Below are 19,657 nucleotides of genomic sequence, written 5' to 3' on the forward strand. Positions count from 1 at the left end.
GGAGTAATAACAATGTTATGAATGTTCGGTAATCAGCAGGACTTTATTCCAGCTGTGCCAATGCGCTAATAAAACGTGTGCTTCCTGTATCTCTCTCACCGTTGTTGTGGCAACTCGTGACGTGCCATCCATTCCATCAGCGAAACAGGACATATTTAGTGACCCAATTAACCCCGTTCGCTTTGCCAGCCCGTATCAAGTCAATCTCAGTTTTCCCCATCTCGGTTGGAAACAATGTCGTATGTTGCCCCTATGACGGGAGGTCGTTTATGGAGTAAATTCGGTTAGCAGTGTCCCAAAGATATGGCTTCGGCTCCTTCAGTAACCCTTTCAGAGTAGCCATGCAATTATTCACGAGCACTCAACCACCATTTGACTATTTCTGTCGTCTCACTTTGTATGGTAATGTTTGCTCTCTTAGCCTTATTGTAACAGCGTTATTATTTGCATAAATTCAAAACAATCATTATACACAATTTCATGTGAACGTGGGGTCGGTGGTTAGCTCGCTCCGCAATGAACCTGGCGACCTCGGTGCAATTCAGCCACGGACATCTATAAAGGTTCCAGCGGCACTCTACCTGCCCATGCTGCCCAGTGTGAAAAAAGGGCAGTCTCCGTGACACATTCATCCAGCAGTAGATTAACAAAGGGCTGAAAATAATTTTCCGTTTAGAATCGATTTTAATCGAAAAATTACTCATGGTTATTCAGACCCACCGAACACACGACACCAGCATATCGCGCAGCACATCCACATGTGTTTTCTGTTGTACTTTATTGGGTTTTTGTATTATTTTTTTCTACAGACAGACGTCAAGTATTTTACAACAAAATTGTGACAAACTTTGTTCATTTTATTACAGAAATGTACAGAAGGGATATTATACACACAAAATCGAGCAACGGAACAGACAAACGAGAACATAAGACACGCTGGGGAGGGTGGCTGAGCGGAGGAAAGACGTCGTCAAGGGGGGGGGGGGGGGTGGGGGTGATGTCAGAGACGGATGGCTCAAATTGGGGGGCGGTGGAGGTGGAAATAACCGATGAGTTATAAAAATGTGCACAACGTGGAGGTCTGAAGCGGACTTGGTGGGGGGAGGGCCGTGCATTGGGTCACATGGCGTACTTCTGCGTCCACTCTCTGGCTAGTTTGTTATATCTGCGAAGAGAAACAGGATATCCACGTCAGGGGGTAGTCACCGCTTGGTCGCAATCAACATCAGTCAACGCTCACGATAACACAATGTAACCAAAGCCATGGTACACAGCATGTTGTGAACACACTAGCATATACAAGTATTTATTGAATATTACATTACTAATAGGCATGTTATCGATTCAGTCAGAGCAATTAAACACATCTTCAAGATGCAGTCATCCGAGCTGTCGACTTAACAGGCCTGTTTAAGTCCAGGCTCAAGACCTCCCTCATTTCCCTCCGCCTCAGACCGGCTACCTCTTAAAAAGGTTTAAAAGGACCACAGGAGTGACCACTAAACATCCTTCGATTAGAGTAAAATGTCACAGCTATGCATAATTCAACAACAAAAACGATCCTAATCATAAAACGTATTTTGCAAAATAAGAACCAACCTAGTTATATATACACGTGTGTACTGTTGTCCAATGTGGGACCATGGGGGAACAGCAAAGACATGAGGCTTCCATCCAGCAGTGGATTGATCATGGCTGATAGTCATTAGTATCTGGCGGTATGCCGGCATCGTATACTCACTTATCTCGGTCTGTTTTGTATATTCGTGCAATCTCTGGAACCAGGGGGTCATCTGGGTTGGGGTCACAGAGCAGCGAGCAGATCGACAACAGCACTGCACACACAGACACAACACACGAGAGAGCGCATGGCAAGCACAGCTTCAAACACAACTCTAAACACAGGACGCCACTACCCAGCCGTTACCCTCAACTAAAAAGCGCGTATGCCCTATACAGAGTTTAAAAGGCAAAGCAGATTAAAGTGTACTGGGCAATTACAGCTAAATGAAACATTTATGGCAATCTCTAATGATCTGCCAAATAACTGGATGTTAAGACTGAGGAACAGATGTTTCCACTCTGTGAAACCACTCCAAAGCAGCTTTAAGGAAGTCAACAAAAGATCAATAAACCAACATCAACCCTTTGTGCTGAATAAAACACGAAGGGTTGCGCACAGCTCCGCGTGAGAGATCCGACTGCTTCAATTCTTAATGACACCGCGCCTCTGAGAAGTGGGAATAAAATTGGCTAAAAATACGACGAAGACAATATTATTAAACACAACACCATCAGCACCACGCGGCCAGGAGCCATCGCCATGCAAAACGTTCTTCCCAGCGATACGGACCTTTTGAGATGGTGAGCGCCGGTGACCACTGAGACCTCAGGATGTCGAGGCAGATGCTCCCGTTACTGTTGATATTTGGATGGTATATGCGTGTCGTGAACGCTACCTGCAGAGGGAACACGACCGCGCTCGAGTTCACTCAATCGATGCAATCCGTCATAAATCACGGGTCGCCATTTATTATTTAACATTGTGGTGCACTGTAAGGCTACTGCTTGCAGGGGTAATGTTAAAGTATTACGTACAGCACATCATACAATGTTGGACTACCACGCACAACACGAGATATAGGCTGCAGGGATGCACAATTGGGAGGCGGGGGGGGTGGCAATGTGGTGCCCAAGATTGGCTTATATATCACTCGATGCACCCTGGAACCAAACTAATTTCACTGAATTCAGAGCAAAGTTCGCCAACCACTATGTCACCACTCCACTTGCAAGCAACGCATATATTTTCTCACATACACAATACAAGCTTGCATCATGCGCGTACAAAAGCTAATGCGAACTCCGAATCTGCAAACTCCAACAAAATAGAAACACAATGCCACCCCTCCATTGGTCAGGAACACCACAGCCTTGTGTATGTCTGATCAACCAATCCCCTGACACGATATTTGTGGTTGAGAACTTATTTTGGACTTAAAATCTATGTTTGATTACCCAATGGAAATTGGATGGGAAAGTGCTGCCCCCTACTGACGGAACAGAGGTTACTGGGTGGCACTGCTTTCATGGACCGTGCTGTATGAAGTGTTGCGTGCATGACTTGCGGTGCATGGATTTTAATATTTAACTATAGTTTAACATTGATTTATGGTTGCGCAATATTTTAGATTTCGCATGTGACATTTGCTATTGTTTAGTTTTATTTGCTTCATTGATGAACTTTATTTGTTTTAATTTTGTCATTTTAGTGAGCCGGCTCACGGTTGCAAATGAGACTCTGGTAACTCTCGAGTTCTCGCCTACTTAAAAAAAATTGTAGTTGACACGACACCAATATCAATTGGGACAAATTTGGGAAGATATCTTAAAATATATAAAACAGACATGAGAGAGTAGCCTTGCAAGTTGAGGCCATTTCCTACCAATCACAACAACGCTGGCCAAGGGGCCAGCGTTTTCTGATGGGAGACTCACCTTTGGCGGTTTGAAGGGATAGTCTGTAGGGAAGTGGATAGTGAGGAAGAACACCCCTCCTTGGTACGGACTGTCGTTCTACGCAGCAGAAAGCCATATTATACACACATCCTGAAGCCGGAAAACAGTTAAAAGCCATCATTACACACTGACCGTCAAAAGCCAGAGAAAAATCAGCATTCTGTGATTTAATGCTCAAGAGAAATTCATTTAAAGCACGTCTGGGTTCACAAAGGCTCACTCAAATGCACAAACTCGCATGGTTGGCGCCTTCATGTGCAATTAACGCCAACATGTCGCAAAGGGTGCACGAGTAAACAGGATGGATTGACAAGTGAACTAGCAGTAAATCTGGACTGGAGTTGTGAAAACAAGGACTGGGGGGGGGGGGCAAGGGCTCTCGAAAATGTTCAAGCAACCACCATTAAGCGTTCATTGGAGGTTTTTGTGATGGAGTCACACGTGTCAGAGGCCTGGTTCTCCTTAATTTGTTTATAGTTTAAGACTGAAAACCTTAAAGACAATTGTGAGCTATTGAAATAATATTTTTAACCAATTTGATCTCAATCAGATTTAAACCATTTGTAGTCCATTGTACTTGTACAATAGATTATAAGCTTCATCAGGCAACAGTCAAACTGGCTGTTACCTGATGAAGCTAGTAGTAATTACTGGCAAAACGTCGTACTCAGATTGTAAATGTTGCAGTTTGGCTCTCCAACACACCAGTGTGCTGTACTAGTGACGAATTGGCATGTTCTGTTTACGCGACAACCCTTACTAGTTGGCTGTCGGATGGTGGTGGGTTTTAACGGACACATTTATATATTCAAGCGACCTAACCCAAAAAAATCTCTTATGGATATTGGTCACGAAAGCCTACGTGTTAATCTAAGAACGTCCACTGCAGTGGTGTGGGGTCACGTGTTACGCTACCCGAAGGCAGGCACTCCCCTTTCCTCAATCCAAGTATAGAATCCTGTGTGAACCCGTCCCCAATGAATGTTAATTAAAGCGATGACGATGGTGTTTGTACTCACTGGCCCCATGATGGTCGCTTGCCAGTGGAACACTGCAGCAAAGACAGACACAATAAAAACAATAATTGTGCTGTTTTAGAGCAGTTGTGGATAGAAAATAAATACAGTTTTTTCTCTACATGAACAATTTCTGTCAGGTAGCAGTGGCTGTGTTGTGAAACCAAGTTTCTCTGGAAGCCCCATTGGCTTTGGACTAAACAAAAACATATTTTTAGACAGTGACTAGTCCTTGGTAAATGCAGGGAAACAGGCTCAGGCACTCCTATCTCCAAATGTCTACATAGACAACATTTTCATCCACAGTGTTTGGGCTCTGCTGACCCATTCGCGGTCCCTTCCAATCCCCACTTCTTAAGCTTCCTTTCGATTAAATATTAAGGCGATGCTCAGATTCCCGTGAGGGGGGGATATGTGCAATTATTTTGGGGTTAAGATTTCCGGGACATGGTTTATGGGTTGACTTAAGCGATGGTAGTACCTAGGGCTCCCTTTTCTTGCCCAGCACAAACATTAGTCGTGGATATCCTTGTTTATGGGGAGATGGGGACTTTTAAATTTCAACACCACAAATTGTCGTCCTGACCGCAAGCACGAACGCAATGTCTCAGAATAATCCTCGTGTTTATGTACAAGTAAATCATTAAGTCACTGCCAGGATAAGGGAGCTGCTGCAAGCAGTGTGGATTTAAACGGGGGGCCTCAGGCCGCAAGTGATTGTACCAGCACTCCGATGTGGACAGATTAACGCGACAATGGGGGGCGGGCATCTCCCATGGTGGGGGGTCCCTACTACTACTCCGTCATGGTGGGGGGTCCCTACTACTACTCCGTCATGGTGGGGGGTCCCTACTACTCACAGTCATCTCCCACGGGCCCTGCCGAGCACTGCGCGGGGGGGTCCCTTCCGAGGTCATTTAATTCCTGGTGGAGAGGCCGGGTGGGGGGCATAACAGTGGGTTGGGAGGGGGGGACACCAGGTTAATTTAAATGCATTGTTTACAATTACATTGTATTGTTTTAGGTGTAAATGTTCCAGTGTATATGTTTAATATCGTGCGAAATTAAAATGAGGTTATGCGCTCCAAATCGCCTTTTCAAAAATAAGCAACTTCAACGGGTTTATTTCATCATCTCCTAGATATAAAAAAAACGAAACTTAGCTCTTGATCACGTTACAGAAAGGGACAGCCCTAAGTCCGGTGCGGGGTTGTTGAACCCCATAGAGCGAGGGAGTGCTTAATGCCTCGTCATGCACTGCGCGTTTTGTTTGGTTCCGGGTACTGCAGCTCATTCAACCCCCCACAAAAGCAAAACGGGTTCATTTAATAATAAAATGGGCTCGCATCCCAATTAAACAGGACCCTCGCTGAAATAATCGTGAGACTTGAGAGCTTTTCCTTCACGACTACACAAGATGTAATCGTTGTATAAAAACACGGGATTGAGCAAATATTCGAAGAGCAATGCCCTCTTGAACAAAAACAGCATTGCTCGGTTTTAAGGCTTTCCAGTGTCAAGGCACGGCACTGATTACACACACACATTGATGACACACACACATTGGTTACACACACACACACATTGGTTACACACACTGCGTCGTGAACTCAGCCACCCGAAATCGATTCCCGGCTCGCGTCGGTGACGAGGGGATGCGTCAGAACCGGTCCAGACCTGCACAACCGCACCCACCACCCCCCTCCTCCTCCACCTACCGTCACCACCACCACCACCACATTCCCCAAACCGGCACCGCCTCGCGTGGCGAAGTGTCCCGCGAGCCACGCAACGCGCGACCGACACGGCGTACGGGAAAACCTTGGGACCTTTATCCAGCAGTGGACCGACATTCGCTGGGAATCACTCCGATTAAGACGAAGGGGCCCCCCGGCCCCACCGTTCCGACCGACGAGACACGGCAGGTCCCCAGTGTCTAACTCGAGTAATGCGTCGGTCTCCAGCACCATCCCCACGTCACCCCTCCCTGTACGCACGCGTACTTTACACCCCCCCTCCGTCCCTGCGTACGTACGCCTGACGCACCCCCCCCCCCCCCCCGAATCATATAGAACGGCCGATATTTAATCCACGCATAAACGATCAAGGATTAATAATATTAACGTGTTTAAGCAAACAGACAGTCCACCGCCGGACTATCCAACTCATTTGAAGGCCAATGTAGACATAATTATTATCGAGGCTTCACCCCCCCCCCCCGTTTCCTATGCGTACATTGTCAGCAGACCCCCCATACGCAAGGGTACGCATTTGGGTTAACCCCCGCTCGCCCCTCCATGCGTACGGACTAAACGGGTGGCCCCCCAACTGTGTGCCCGTCCCGTCAATCGTGTCCCGTCACGGTCCCGAGCCCAGGGCCCGCACCAGGCCGCCATGTCCCGCGTCTCTGACTCAATGCCGCCGCCGCCGCCCCCATCTTTCATCACGCCCCAACACCAACACCACCATATTCTTGTTCCTGCCTCGGTTCCTCCCGCTCGCTGCTTCTTCTTCTTCTACACGCCTGTCCTTGTGCCTTTTGTCTCTGCTCTTGTCCATACGGTGTATGTAGTCTGTGTCGTGTTTGTATAATTCTGATTAATCATTGTCCGTCGTCAACGCTCTCTGGCTCGCTTCCGTGTCTACCATCCCCATCGTCCTGATAATCTTTCTCTATTCAACCTCACTCAAAAGTACATCCCCCCCCCGTCTATTGTCTGTCCGTCTATCCCTCCGTCCTTTCTTCTGCCCCTTTCCTGTCGTTTGTCTGCCCGTCTCGTCAGGTTTATTTCTACATTTCACCCCCCACCCACTCCCCGCCCTCGTCCGCTGTCAACGTCTCGTGTCTTCGTCGTTAGTCTCGTCTGCCCCCCTCTCTTGCCCCTGCCGTGTCTCTTGTTACTCCCGTCTCGATGTCTACGTCGTTTCTTTCTCTTCCTCACTCTCGTGTGTCCTTTATAGCTTCCATATCGGGTCTTGCCCGTTCTGTTTTTTTATCTCGATGGCGTCCAACCGGTCTCGCTCGTGTCTATCTCTGCAGTGTCTCTTTCTCGGTGTCCCTCTAGGCCCCGTCTGTCTCTTCTGTCTCGGCTTGTCTCAAACACGAGGCCTATAGCACGCCCCTCACATCCAGGCGCTCCGCTCGCTTGATCCCCCGGCTTATCCACGCGCAAGGAAACGGCTCCAGTACCTTGTGGATTCTCTTGAGCGCCATGACAAACAGTGCTGTAAGGCGGTTGTTTGTAGATGATGCTTGTTGTGGTGGTTAAACTGTTGCGGTTGTTGCCACGTTGTCCTATTCACTGCAGTAACCACGTCGTACCCGTTGCCTCTTGGTTCACTGTGTCGCCGCAGTCCCGGTGTCCCATTTTATATGCGGGCAACTAACGCAGCAACGCGATCACTGCGCCCCTCGCAAATAGTGCGCCGCAAAAATCCTTCGTTAAAAATTAACCGGACCGGTTTGGTGAATTTTATCGGCAACTGATCGCGCTCGCCGCACCATAGGCACCTTATCGCTTTGTCTGCGGCGCGACGTCAAGCTGCAGTCCATCGCTACTTTGCCGTTTCCTGCAGAAAGATCCAGAAGGCGCAAGGATACACGGAGGGGCGCGAGGAGGACTGCTTTCTCGGACCGGAAGCACGTAACGTTGGTATGACGTCACACGGCTCGAGGCGCTCTGACGTAACCATTCTGCCACCGCACCCCGGACTTGAAACTTGAAACAGGGGACATTGGAGACCGGGGGAGGGGTAGGGGGGGAGCAGACGAGGGAGGGGTGGGAGGTGGGGGACAGGGGAGGGGTGGGGGACAGGGGAGGGGTGGGGGACAGACGAGGCGGGGGCAGGTTTGTGGGGGGGGGGGGGTGGATTAAGTTTATTTTATTGTCCAGGTGTTAATTCATCCGGTCAGTACAGCATTATGGCAGTAAAGTATTGTCCTAAGTTTTTAAGAGTGAGCTTGGCGAAGGGGTAAGTGGGGGGGGGGGTAGTATGTGGGGGGAGTGAGGAGTGTGTGGGGAGGCGGGGGGGGTGAATGGAGGCAGTCGATCAGAGGACCACATGGGTTTCCAAAGATAGACGCCGGTCCAACCCGACTGGCGAGCTCATGGACCCCCCACAACTGTCCGGCCATTCCGGCCGGGACTTCCCACTCTGGGTCAGGAGCGCTCGGTGCTTTCCACGAGGGCGCAGTTATAGCGGCTGACGTCAGCGTCCGTTCCGGGGCTGGCCCCACGTTGTGCGGTCACTGCTCGAACGAGTGCGTGGAGCTACAAGCGCTGTGAATATATTTACTGCAAAACATCACCTACCAGTGATACACTCAAGTGTACGGGCAGGTGCTCGGTGGATTATTATTACATCGCAGGTTCGTAATAAATGGCGACGGATTTGGTCAGACATCCAGCAAAGAATTGATCAGAGCCGATGATGAGATTCAAGAGAATGAATCGAACGCGTTAGAGATGGATACAGCAGTCGCAGCCGCATAAAGTCGAGCGGTTTCTACCACTAATGGTGATGTAGTGACTTGAGAAAAGAATTCGCCTGCGCTATTAATTTGAGAGCTGAACACCTGTCGCCCGGACCTTGTACCCCCGACCACGGGGTCCCCTGCGTCACGTGGGGGAGGGGGGTCACTTGACACGTGGGGGGGTCACAACGCATGGGGGAAGGGGGGTCACGCCACACGTGGGGGGTTCACGCCACACGGGGGGTCACGCCACACGTGGGGGTCACGCCACACGTGGGGTCACGCCACACAGGGGGTCACGCCACACGTGGGGTCACACCACACGTGGGGGTCACGCCACAAGTGGAATCACGCCACACGTGGGGGAAACGCCACACGTGGGGGTCACGCCACACAGGGGGTCACGCCACACGTGGGGTTACGCCACACGTGGGGTCACGCCACACGTGGGGGTCACGCCACACGTGGGGGTAACGCCACACGTGGGGGTCACGCCACACAGGGGGTCACGCCACACGTGGGGGGGGGGGGTCACGCCACACGTGGGGGTCACAACGCATGGGGGGGATGGACGGGGGTCACGCCACACGCGATGCCCTCGTGCTGAATGAATGAGCGCGCTTCCGGGCACGTGACGTAGCCGTGGTGACGTCATGCCGTGACGTCACCGTGCCACGTGACCGCGAGAGAATCAAGATGGCGTCTTCCGAGGCGCCACGCGAGGCGAGTTCCAGGCTACGGCCTCGTGGGGTGGTGTTGGTGGATTCGTGAACTCGGAGACGCGGGGATCGCACCCAGACACGCGGGGGGACTCGCGGTGATACCAGGGCGTGGCGAACAATAGAGCCTCAGAGGTGCAGGGACTCGATGATGCATGAGCTCCGGGGCTTGTGAGATGCAGGGGCACCGAGAGGGAGAGACGCGGGGATTCGGCGGACTCGCGGACTTGGATGTGAGGTCTCGGGAGACACGTGGACTCCGGAGTTGCAGGGACTCGAGAGATACGGAGATAGAGGAGCACAAATACAGAGTCTCGGGGATCCGAAGTCTGATAGATCCTCTGAGATACAGTCCTCACGAACCCACAGGCACGGATACTCGTATATACAGCGACTGGCAGATATACAGATGTTGTGAAACAGGGATTCAGGGACTCTGAGATCGAGGAACTCAGCGGAGCAAAAATACTCCGACATAGATACTCAGAGATTCATGGATAAAGCAACTTGGTAACAACTCGGAGATTTAAGGATACGGAGATGCATTCATTACTCAAGGAGCCGTATGCTCAGACACTCGTTCACAGGGACTCGGCGAGTACCTGCACGTATAAATCCGTGAGTAAAGACAACTCTTGATTCCCTTTATCTCTTGAAGCTGCGAGACTCGCACATTCAATAGGGGCGCCGCGTTTTGCGAGTTGTTTACTACCTCGCCTAATATACAGGAGGTCATGAGTTCGATCCCGACCCTGACGCCTGCTGCTGTATATTTTAAGTTTGCGTGTTCCCGTGGTCACGTGGATTTTTTTCTTCGGGTCCTTCGGTTTTCTCTCCACATGAACAAAAACATTCATTTATAGTACTTGGCAGCTATACATTTCCACATGAGCCACTTCGTTGAGCTATCATTTGTGGCCAGGTCTCTTCTAAAAAAATAACTTTAATAAATAGTAATGGACACAGTGACTAGGAATTATTACGACTTATGCTCAGAGATACTGGACAGTATGGTACCCAAGCCTGTGGTTCTCTGTTCCGCGGGATCCATGGCCACTTGGACCATTAGTCTAGCATTGTTGCGTGAGGGCGGTGGTGGTGATGATGGAGGTGTCGTGGACGAGTTGGTGTTTGTGTTAATCTGTTGGCGGCACAGGAGATGGATGGTGCGATGGTGTCATGTGATTGTCACCTCGGGGTTGTGGGGCTGTCGTGTGCCAATGTCATGCCGTGGCTGACAGATGGCTGTGTCTCACCATTGCGACATGGATCTGTCGCGTATCACACCCACCGTGGTGTCAAAGTTGTGTCGTGTGACTTCGAAGCTATCGCATAGGTGTCATGGTTGTCACACCTTGGTTGTTGACGCTTTCACATGTGTGAGGTGTCTCTCACCAGTGCTGTGTGTCTCGGGAAGACTATCTCTCCCTCCCTCCTTGTCTCTGTAGTCGGGGCTGGATGTCCCGGCTGAGCCGGAAGTCACTGAAATAGCAGTGGCTTCGGCATCGGATGGGGAGGAGAGCCAGGAGGACAGCACTGGCCAGGAGTTGGTCTTGCCAGAAACGGAGATGAAACACCCGCTTGAGAACCGGTGAGGCCTCTCACGGGGAGAGAGAGAAACGCCACGACGTGAAGGAGATTGAGTGTTGGTGTATAGCCTGCATAGTGTTATGTAGTCTGCATAGACTGTTGGGGCAACTGCTGTAAGCAAGTGCTTAGTAAGGCCAGCACGAGAGAGTGATGTGACCAGCACCACAAACTGCACCAGTTACTGATTTTAGGTTGTGTGTCACGTGTGCACTGCCACAGGTGGGCGTTATGGTTTTTCAAAAACGACAAAACGAAAAGTTGGCAGGCGAACTTGCGCCTCATCTCCAAGGTGGACACGGTGGAGGACTTCTGGGCGTGAGTGCTCCACCCATCTTCCCTGACCTATCTCTCTTCCAGGAGCCTCACACCAGACTTTGGGTTCATTTATAATTCCAGTTATGTTGCGATTGCAATTCATTGGAAAAAATATAAATTACAATTGTAATTGATCCCAGGTCTGCCATACACACAACAACAGACACCATTTACTACGAAGTGTTGTTGATGTAAACACGTTCCTTGTGCCAGACTGGGTCCACTAGGAGGCCACATGGAAGGCTTGCTGGCCGGGAGTCATAGGACTGAGATGACTAGCAGAGAGACCACCGGCATTCCCTACTGTGCTAATTGTTCCACACATATGCACAGTGCGGGGCTACTTGGTCTCGGCGCATGATGGGGGGGGGTGGTTGGGGTGTTCGTGACTTGCACTGTCACCTTGATTTGATGGATCAAGTTAATTGTCTTGACGGCCAGATGCATGTCTTCACCGAACATCTGAAATGCAATGCGTCACCTGGGCAGTTTGCCCCATTGATAGTGATTTGAGACCTCAGAGTCATTACCATATTTTTTTACAAAATCTGATGAATGAAAAGGGGTGGTTGATAACACGGGAATTGGGCCCAGAAAACCTTAAACCAGCATTGGGGCAGTATTTGCCACTTTTAGTGGTCATAAGCCAGGAGCATACATTCCATATTTCCGTGGTGGGGCCATAGGAAAAAACCTTTTGATGGGATATGAACTTTTCAATCTTCCGATAGCAAAACTAAATGCTCAACACTTTATTCCACTTTAGTCATAGAGATGGTCAAGAGACTGGAACTGATTATTTAATTGTGTTTTAGAGGTTTAAAAAAATCATTCCAATCGTGCCATCAGTATCATGCAAATAAGATGTAGAATCCCTTTGGAAATCTCACAGAGCAATGCATACCTCTGTGTAAGTCAACTGGTATCGCAAAATTAGCTGAGAGGTATTTTTAGTTGCTTCTCGTCCACATTCGGTAGCAAACCTTCTCACATGCTCTGTCAATTTCATTAACCACAGTGTTCTACAACACTGCACAATAAATGTTTAACTTTACTGAGTTTTGTTTAGTGTCTGGTGTGGCTTGGCAACGACGTTGTGCCAGTAACTACACGCGTCTCTGAGTGCAAGGGATCTTGGTGTCACGCCTGGCAAAGGGTTGGAAATTCAATCAATTAGTTGTACCCTGTGCTGCCATGTGCCCCCCCCGCCCCCAGGCTGTACAACCACATTCAGGTGGCGAGCCACCTGATGTCAGGCTGCGATTACTCCCTCTTCAAGGTGAGTGGTGCCACGTTAGCCTACGCCAAGCGTCACGTGTGCACAGCGGTCTCCCGGCTGCCGGTTTGAAATAGCATTTTGACCCCAAAAAAAATATTTGGACCCCAGAGTGTCCGTCATTTTAATTATTTGAACCCTGGTTATACAATTTATATTGCAGCAAAAAGACTTTACCCTCCCACGGACGAAATTACCTCCCCCTTGGGTCAGAATATGATGTATTAATTAGACGCCAGGTGTTGTACACAGAATTGTATTTGTTATAATGCATTGTAGAGAGACTTGCTGTGTCTTGCTTGTGTCCTCCAGGATGGGATAGAGCCCATGTGGGAGGACGAGCAGAACAAGCGCGGGGGCCGGTGGCTCGTCACGCTTAGCAAGGGCCAGCGCCACTCGGACCTCGACCGCTTCTGGCTAGAGACGGTGCAGCCCCCCCCCTCCCACACACTCAGAATCTGAATATTTAAGCTGGAGCAATTCGATGAGCTATAAAGATTTTTACACAGACGTTACAACGTTCTGACGACCTCACCTGTCGTACTCGTCACCAGGCAAAATCTGCCTATAACAATAATAATGATTGCTCATATATAGCTCTCCAGCGTGTTTGTGTGCCGGGTGTCATTTCGCGTGATGTCCGACATTCCCTTCCAGCATCCTCAAATCTACACCAGAGAATGCTGCACATTTTTCTCACCTGCCCTGCTCTGGGGGCGTGTTTGCCCGATGGCAATCCTATTTGTATTAATTCCACAGAGCTTCAATCAATCAGTATTTATTTTACGTGCCAATATTGGCCTGAATAAATTAGGCATCAGTGCACATTACATCAGAATGGGAATAGTAAAGGGGCATAATTAAGCCAAAGTCCACTCTAAACCGTATCCACACAAACCATGGCAGGTGCAGATATCTGGAGAGTTTTATTACATTCCATTTGTGCATCAATGTGCAACTGTGGTCATCCAGAACAGACCATAAAGCATATGATGACACAATGCCCAATCCACAAATATGAAGGAGACATTACAGCAATACACTCCGCTGGTCCTGATGTGGTTGTCTGGCTTGACCACCTGACTTAAATTGTAGTTGTTGCTCTGCATCTACATCAGCCACACTTGAAATCACAGGCGGCCGAAATGGGGATTCCGCCGCAGTGTCGTCAGCAGTGCTGGCTCCTTGTCTCGGGCACAGAGCCACCCCGCTGAGCCACTCTGCTGAGCCACTCCACTGAGCCACCTTACCATGTGGGCAGCCCCTGTTAAGGCGAAATGTGAATGTGTCGCGTTTGTGGCCGCAGCTCCTCTGTCTGATCGGCGAGGCGTTTGACGACCACAGCGATAACATATGCGGCGCCGTGGTGAACATCCGCGGCAAAGGAGACAAGGTCGCGGTGTGGACGCGCGACTGTGAGAACCGCGAGGGCATCATGACCATCGGGTGAGTTCTGTCAACACAACACGGTTGCTACTCGCACACTCACGACCACACACTCACCATAACCATCACCAACGCGCTACAGCTCACTCGCCACCACAGTAACAACCATTGAACACGACGCAATCCATCCCGTACTTGCCAGCATTCCCTCACTATTCCACACCATTCATCCACCAATTACTCACAGCCATACTCACTTCCATGCACTCGCCACCACACACCTAGCATTACACCAACACCACCACGCGCTTACAACTGCACCCTCACCAACCAACCATCACACACGTACTCTACGCAGCGGTGAAACACTGGAGTATCTTGAGTATCTCACCTCCCGGTCTCTCCCTCCCTGCCCATGTTCCTCTTCCCCCTCCCCTCGCCCCTCTCCCCTACAGGAAGGTCTACAAGGAGCGGCTGGGGCTGTCTGGCAAGATGCACCTGGGTTACGAGTCCCACTCAGACACGGCCACCAAGAGCGGCTCCACCACTAAAAGCATGTTCACCGTGTGAGCCCCATGGAGCCACATGGAGCCTGCCACACACCCCACGGTGGGGGCCTTGGGGCGGAGCGCCGGAATGGACTCGGCCACGGATCCAGTCACGTTAGGGGGGCGAGGTGGCTGCGGTGGGGGGGACGCGGGGGGGGGTGGAGAGGATCTGTGGGATGTCACGGCTTGGGCTCACGAGTACCCTGCGCTTTGGGAGACGGGGAACGGGCGGAGTTGGGGACGGGTATGGGTGGGTGGCCATGGGTGGGTAGAGGGAAGAAGTCACTCTGCCTGGCGACGGGATATTAGGGGGAGACGGCTGGATGTCCCCCGAAGCGTTTTAGCATTATTTGGACGAGGGTTTTTGTTTTTCCCTGCGTGGAGGAGATTGCCGTGAGGCAAGACGGTGCAAGCAGCATCGGAGGGGGCAGGGGAAGAGGGGGACAGGTTAGTCGCATGACCTTGCGGGGGTCGTGAGACGTGTGGCTCTGCCCCCCCAACCCCCACCATCCCACACCCCCACGACTTCTGTTAATTTTACGGTAATTTTTATTTAATAGATTTCTTTAACAATCGCAGATAGTGGTTTTGAATTGGCAGCAGGTGTGAAGCGAGTCCGACGTGATTTTGTCGGAATGGCTGCTGCTGCTGCGTGGGCCCCAAGGGGCCGCGGATCTCTCCGGGTTTGGTTTTTAGTGTCACCGGGAGGCACCGTCGCTAGTTTAGACCAAGCTGAGGTGGCGCACCAGGACCGGTGCCACGCGTGCCGATGGGTGCCATGCGTGGAAACGTCACCCACCCACCTTGCATTATTCGCATGAAAAAACTAAAATAGATAAAAAAAACTAAATGAGGGTGCGAGACCTCTGGAGTGCGCGTGATATACCGAGAGGTTTGTCCACACACACATGGGGCCTGTCCACCCAGCGGTCGGGAATGAGGGCTGGTGTGTGATGTAATCAGTGTGGTTGAGTGTAGGCCGGTGTGGTCGGTGCGATTGCTGTGGCCAAAAACGGAATGGTGTGGTTAGCGTGTCCTGTTGATTCTAGTGCATTGGTTTTATGTGGCTGGTTGGGAGTGGCTGCTGCCTGTTGTGTTTGCTGTGGTCATATTTCCCAGTTGGCCAGGCTGGTGGTGGCAGCGGCGGCGGTGGTGGTGGTGGTGCCGGCGATCCGTCATGTGACTGTTGTGGCCGCGACCCACCACCCACCCTCTTGGCGGCCCACACTAAGCCACCGCCAGCCTGGCCCAGGCCGGCCACCGCGTGCCCCGCCAGGGTGCAGCCACGTCTGGGGCAGTGCCACCGCCGCTGCCACGTGTATGTGCCGTGCACAAATTTACGGTGGGGGGGTGAGGGATGCCTCGCCAGCGTCGACGCACGGTCAGGAGTGTTCAAAATCTCCGCGTTACGGATCTCGCCGTAGCCCGATCAAATGCACCTTACCGAGACTCTCTTAACTGCAGCAACGGTGCGGAGTGTTAGGACGGGGTGGGGGGGGGGGGACCGGGCTTGCGAAGGGTCATATTTATATTCCAGAAAAAAAAGAGCATCACCTGTCCCTTCTCAGCCTGTCTTCCCCTTTAGGGTGAGCAGTGGTGGCCTTTAACTGGGCAGGAGTCGCGTATCCCTAGCAGGGAGACGCCTCTGCCGGGGCTAGTGTTGGGGGGGTCCGCAGCCTCTCATTGTTGTGACCCCTGACCAAGGGTTGGGTATCGGTGCGAGAGTGGTGCCATCGCGGTTGGGACAGCGGCAGCGCTGGGCCCGGTTGACGTCTCACAGTCGCATTGACTGCATCATGCGAGCGAGTGAATAGCAAAACTAGAAACGCGCTTATATTTTACCGGAGACGAATTAAACACAAAACTATATTGAAGTATTGTTGTTTCTGTGGGTGCGGCTTTTGTCTCTTAAGCTTGCGTTTTCCCCCTTTTTTAGTGTCCTGCGTTTTGCAAGACACCTTGCATCGCTCCCCTTGGCCACATCCCACAACTTGGCACGGTCAATTTCTGCCCACCAAGAACCGCTCTTACAGCCTCGTCGCCGCCGCCGCAACCACCAACATCAAGCGTGATGTCTTCCCTCTGTGTTACGCGGTCAACACGTCCTTCAAGGACTGCTCTTAGTCTCGTAAAGCACCATTACCGTCCAGCGTTAACGCTTCCCCTTGGTGAATGGTTAACACATTCGTGAAGGGCTTCCCTCGGTCTCATTACCACAACCGTCTGACTTTAGGACTTTCCCTTGGTTGGTGACATGGGAGTCACTCCAAAGCCTGCTGCCTCTGCAACCTGCCATGGCTCATGGGGATACATTGTTGATGGACACTGCACGTTTTAGATAAAATGTGCTATCCCTCTCCAGCGGAAGGTTGGCACCGTAACAGAGGGGTTTTTTTTTTCTGCTGGAGAACATGGCGATCTAAAGCGCTCGGCACTTACTCGCTTGCTCAACGACGAATTCAAAATTCACTAACGATGCAGCAAATGCATCGCTGTCACGAAGATTGAGCCAATTGGGCGTGACTTGCGAGTGTTATGGCCTTCTGTTAACCTGGCACACATTTCTTGTAAGTAAAAAAACCAACGCATTTGTCAATGACTGGCCTTGAAGGAAATACTAAGAGGTAACGTTTCGGCATTGGCCATATTTCATAGCACGTGAAGAACGACTGTGAAAAAGAGCCATTGACCAAAACGTTGCATGTAATTTTTTTCAATTATCAGACCACTTATTAACGATTTAGACTTTTTTTATTGTGCTTGTGCACAACTGCCAATGCAGCAGTAGCAGACAATTTTCATTTTGGAAATTCCGCTGGTCATGGATTATTGAGCGACTTGTAATGAGAAACCTCACCTTATGACCCCGAATGATGTGCCTAATCCCAACTTGCCTGCCATCCAAAATCAGCCCCTTGACGCGTATGAAGACAGACGGTCGGGCGCGTCTCTCGCCGCATTGCGCACTCGAGCCGAATACACGCAACAACAACCACCGCCATTCGCCATTAAGTTGCGTTGATGTCACTGTGGCGCTTGTGCCAGGCTGTGCCAGGTTAGGCCAAGCTAGGGACAAGCCTGAAGTGTCGGTTTGCTTACAGGAGGTCATGAGACGGATCCAGCACACCGCTACCCTGACTAACGGACCACAAATCTGCCCGTGTCCTTTAGCTGCACCACTGGCATTGAGAAACGAAAAACTGAACTTTTTAATTGATCCAGGCTGAAAACTAATTTCTTTCGAAAAATGTTTGGGTGTGTAGTTTGTTGTCCACCCGCAACTCCGATTATCACGGTTGGCTATGGACGGTGCGAAAGAAGTTCAAATTTATTGCGGCATGGGACAGGTGTGGCAGTCACTGTTGCCACAAGGCGGCGCCTAAGTGCCACGAGGTTGCCGAGGACCGGAGTGAGGCCACATACCTCGGGAGGGGTGGTAGTTCAGTACAGTAATACATACAATAAATACTCTGGTTCTTTCAATAATGTCACGGAGAAAGCCTGAAATACGCGAGTTTTAAGACGCGATTTAAAACGTGCTAACAGACTCAAGATTTTGATTTAAAGCTTTCATGACTGCAGGGATTCATATTCTTGGTTCTTTTGGTAAAAGTCACGTAGAAGGGAAACAAAATGAAAATATAAAACAATACAATTCTCACTTTACCGAAAGAACCAAGAAGACTCAAGATTATCTAATCGCAGGAATCCGATGAGCTATGCAACTCTTTTTCACAGATGTCCAGTAATGGACCGAGGAAGGAAGGCCATTCCACAATCGCGAAGCCAAGCTGCAAAAATATTTCCTATTGAACAAAGTCTCCGGTCTTTGGAATAATGAGTTGAGACCAGAATCGTAGTGGCATATCAAACTTAAGCAGATATATCGGTGGTGAGATATTTAGGAGCCAACCCATTGAAGGCTAGTACTGTATTTAATCAGTATCTGTATTTATACTAGGAGGAATCCGATGAGCTATGAAGCTGTTTTTCACATGTCCAGTGAGGGCACGGGGTCATTATTGCTTGTGCTGCAGACCACGTGGCGATAGTCTTTACAGCGCTGCTTCTCACACTCCAGGCCTCGTGAGCCCCCATTACTGCCCCCCGCGTTTTAACAATTACCAATTATTTTGAATTCGTATCCACGTTAAAACCTGCACGCTGCGCCGGTTGGTGCGGCCTATTTTTTAACGATGGGATGTTTTGTTATAACCAGCACTCAGCAGTATGAATGGATACCATCACGGGTCGTCATTTTGGTAGATCGCGCGTGGTGGGGTAGAGTGTGGGTACAAGACGTCTTAGCCATCGTGGAAAAGTAGCCGATGAATCCTCTCGAAAGGAGCTCCCTGGCCTCGAAGCTCCGTCGAGCTCCGCCGAATCGCAGACCTTTCCGACAGCATTGGCGTTAGCCAAGTAATTGTAGGGCCGCGCCTTTAACGTTTACATACTACACACACTTGATGGTTAGGAAAGCTGTGGTGGGGCGTTCGCTTGGATTGGAGTTGACAAACACTGTTCGGGCAGGATGCCACTGATTAGTGATGGGGCTGGGAATTCTGTCGCGAGAAGCTCGTGTTTCGTATTTACTCCGTGCCGAGTGAGGCTGGTTTAATCAGTAGCCGGATGACCCATTGTCTAGGAATCCTTTTAAAGGGGGGGCGGGGCAGCTTTTTTTCAACAGTGGCGAGGTGGGGGGGGCATTAAACACTGCATCGGGACGTCTTGGTGGGGCGGGGGGGGGGGCATATCACAATCTATACTGGACAAATCCGATGGGCTATGAAGCTCTTTTTCACAGATGTCCTTAA

General features: G+C 50.4%; 2 protein-coding genes across 5 annotated transcripts; one reads left to right on the forward strand and one right to left on the reverse strand.

Moving 5' to 3' along the window:
• Window positions 1–759: 759 nt before the first annotated feature.
• On the reverse strand, window positions 760–7,902 carry LOC116940359 (ubiquitin-conjugating enzyme E2 D2). The gene is made up of 7 exons (XM_032950115.2): window positions 7,726–7,902; window positions 5,396–5,459; window positions 4,539–4,570; window positions 3,499–3,576; window positions 2,354–2,459; window positions 1,742–1,835; window positions 760–1,165 (listed from the first exon to the last, which is right to left on the reverse strand). Exons 1-7 carry the CDS (start codon window positions 7,747–7,749, stop codon window positions 1,120–1,122), a joined length of 444 nt encoding a protein of 147 aa, XP_032806006.1. The 5' UTR covers window positions 7,750–7,902; the 3' UTR covers window positions 760–1,119.
• A 1,728-nt stretch (window positions 7,903–9,630) lies between these two features.
• LOC116940357 (eukaryotic translation initiation factor 4E-like) lies at window positions 9,631–16,717 on the forward strand. Of its 4 annotated transcripts, none has more exons than XM_032950113.2 (7): window positions 9,631–9,732; window positions 11,177–11,319; window positions 11,538–11,633; window positions 12,849–12,912; window positions 13,222–13,335; window positions 14,216–14,355; window positions 14,751–16,717. In XM_032950113.2, exons 1-7 carry the CDS (start codon window positions 9,706–9,708, stop codon window positions 14,863–14,865), a joined length of 699 nt encoding a protein of 232 aa, XP_032806004.1. In that variant the 5' UTR covers window positions 9,631–9,705; the 3' UTR covers window positions 14,866–16,717. The 4 variants fall into 4 exon arrangements, with proteins under 4 accessions (XP_032806004.1, XP_032806002.1, XP_075921872.1 ...); XM_032950111.2 differs by lacking the exon at window positions 9,631–9,732 and adding an exon at window positions 9,871–9,961; XM_032950112.2 differs by lacking the exon at window positions 9,631–9,732 and adding an exon at window positions 9,979–10,346.
• The last annotated feature ends 2,940 nt before the right edge of the window (window positions 16,718–19,657 follow it).

This window comes from Petromyzon marinus, chromosome 8 (assembly GCF_048934315.1).
Source record: "Petromyzon marinus isolate PM22_M1 ecotype Great Lakes invasive population chromosome 8, UKy_Petmar_22M1.pri1.0, whole genome shotgun sequence".
In the NCBI taxonomy this organism is placed as follows: Eukaryota; Metazoa; Chordata; class Hyperoartia; order Petromyzontiformes; family Petromyzontidae; genus Petromyzon; species Petromyzon marinus.

Bases quoted from the DNA above. Each gene is read 5' to 3' on its own strand.
- LOC116940359 (XM_032950115.2), bottom strand. From the start codon at position 7,749: ATGGCGCTCAAGAGAATCCACAAG. The intron at 4,571-5,395 runs GTGAGTAGTAGG...TCTTTGCTGCAG, and splicing joins AGGGCCCGTGGGAGATGACT to TGTTCCACTGGCAAGCGACC. The intron at 2,460-3,498 runs GTGAGTCTCCCA...TTCCCTCTGCAG, and splicing joins ATCCCTTCAAACCGCCAAAG to GTAGCGTTCACGACACGCAT.
- LOC116940357 (XM_032950111.2), top strand. From the start codon at position 9,884: ATGAGCTCCGGGGCTTGTGAGATGCAGGGGCACCGAGAGGGAGAGACG. The intron at 11,634-12,848 runs GTGAGTGCTCCA...CCCCGCCCCCAG, and splicing joins ACGGTGGAGGACTTCTGGGC to GCTGTACAACCACATTCAGG. The intron at 14,356-14,750 runs GTGAGTTCTGTC...TCTCCCCTACAG, and splicing joins GAGGGCATCATGACCATCGG to GAAGGTCTACAAGGAGCGGC.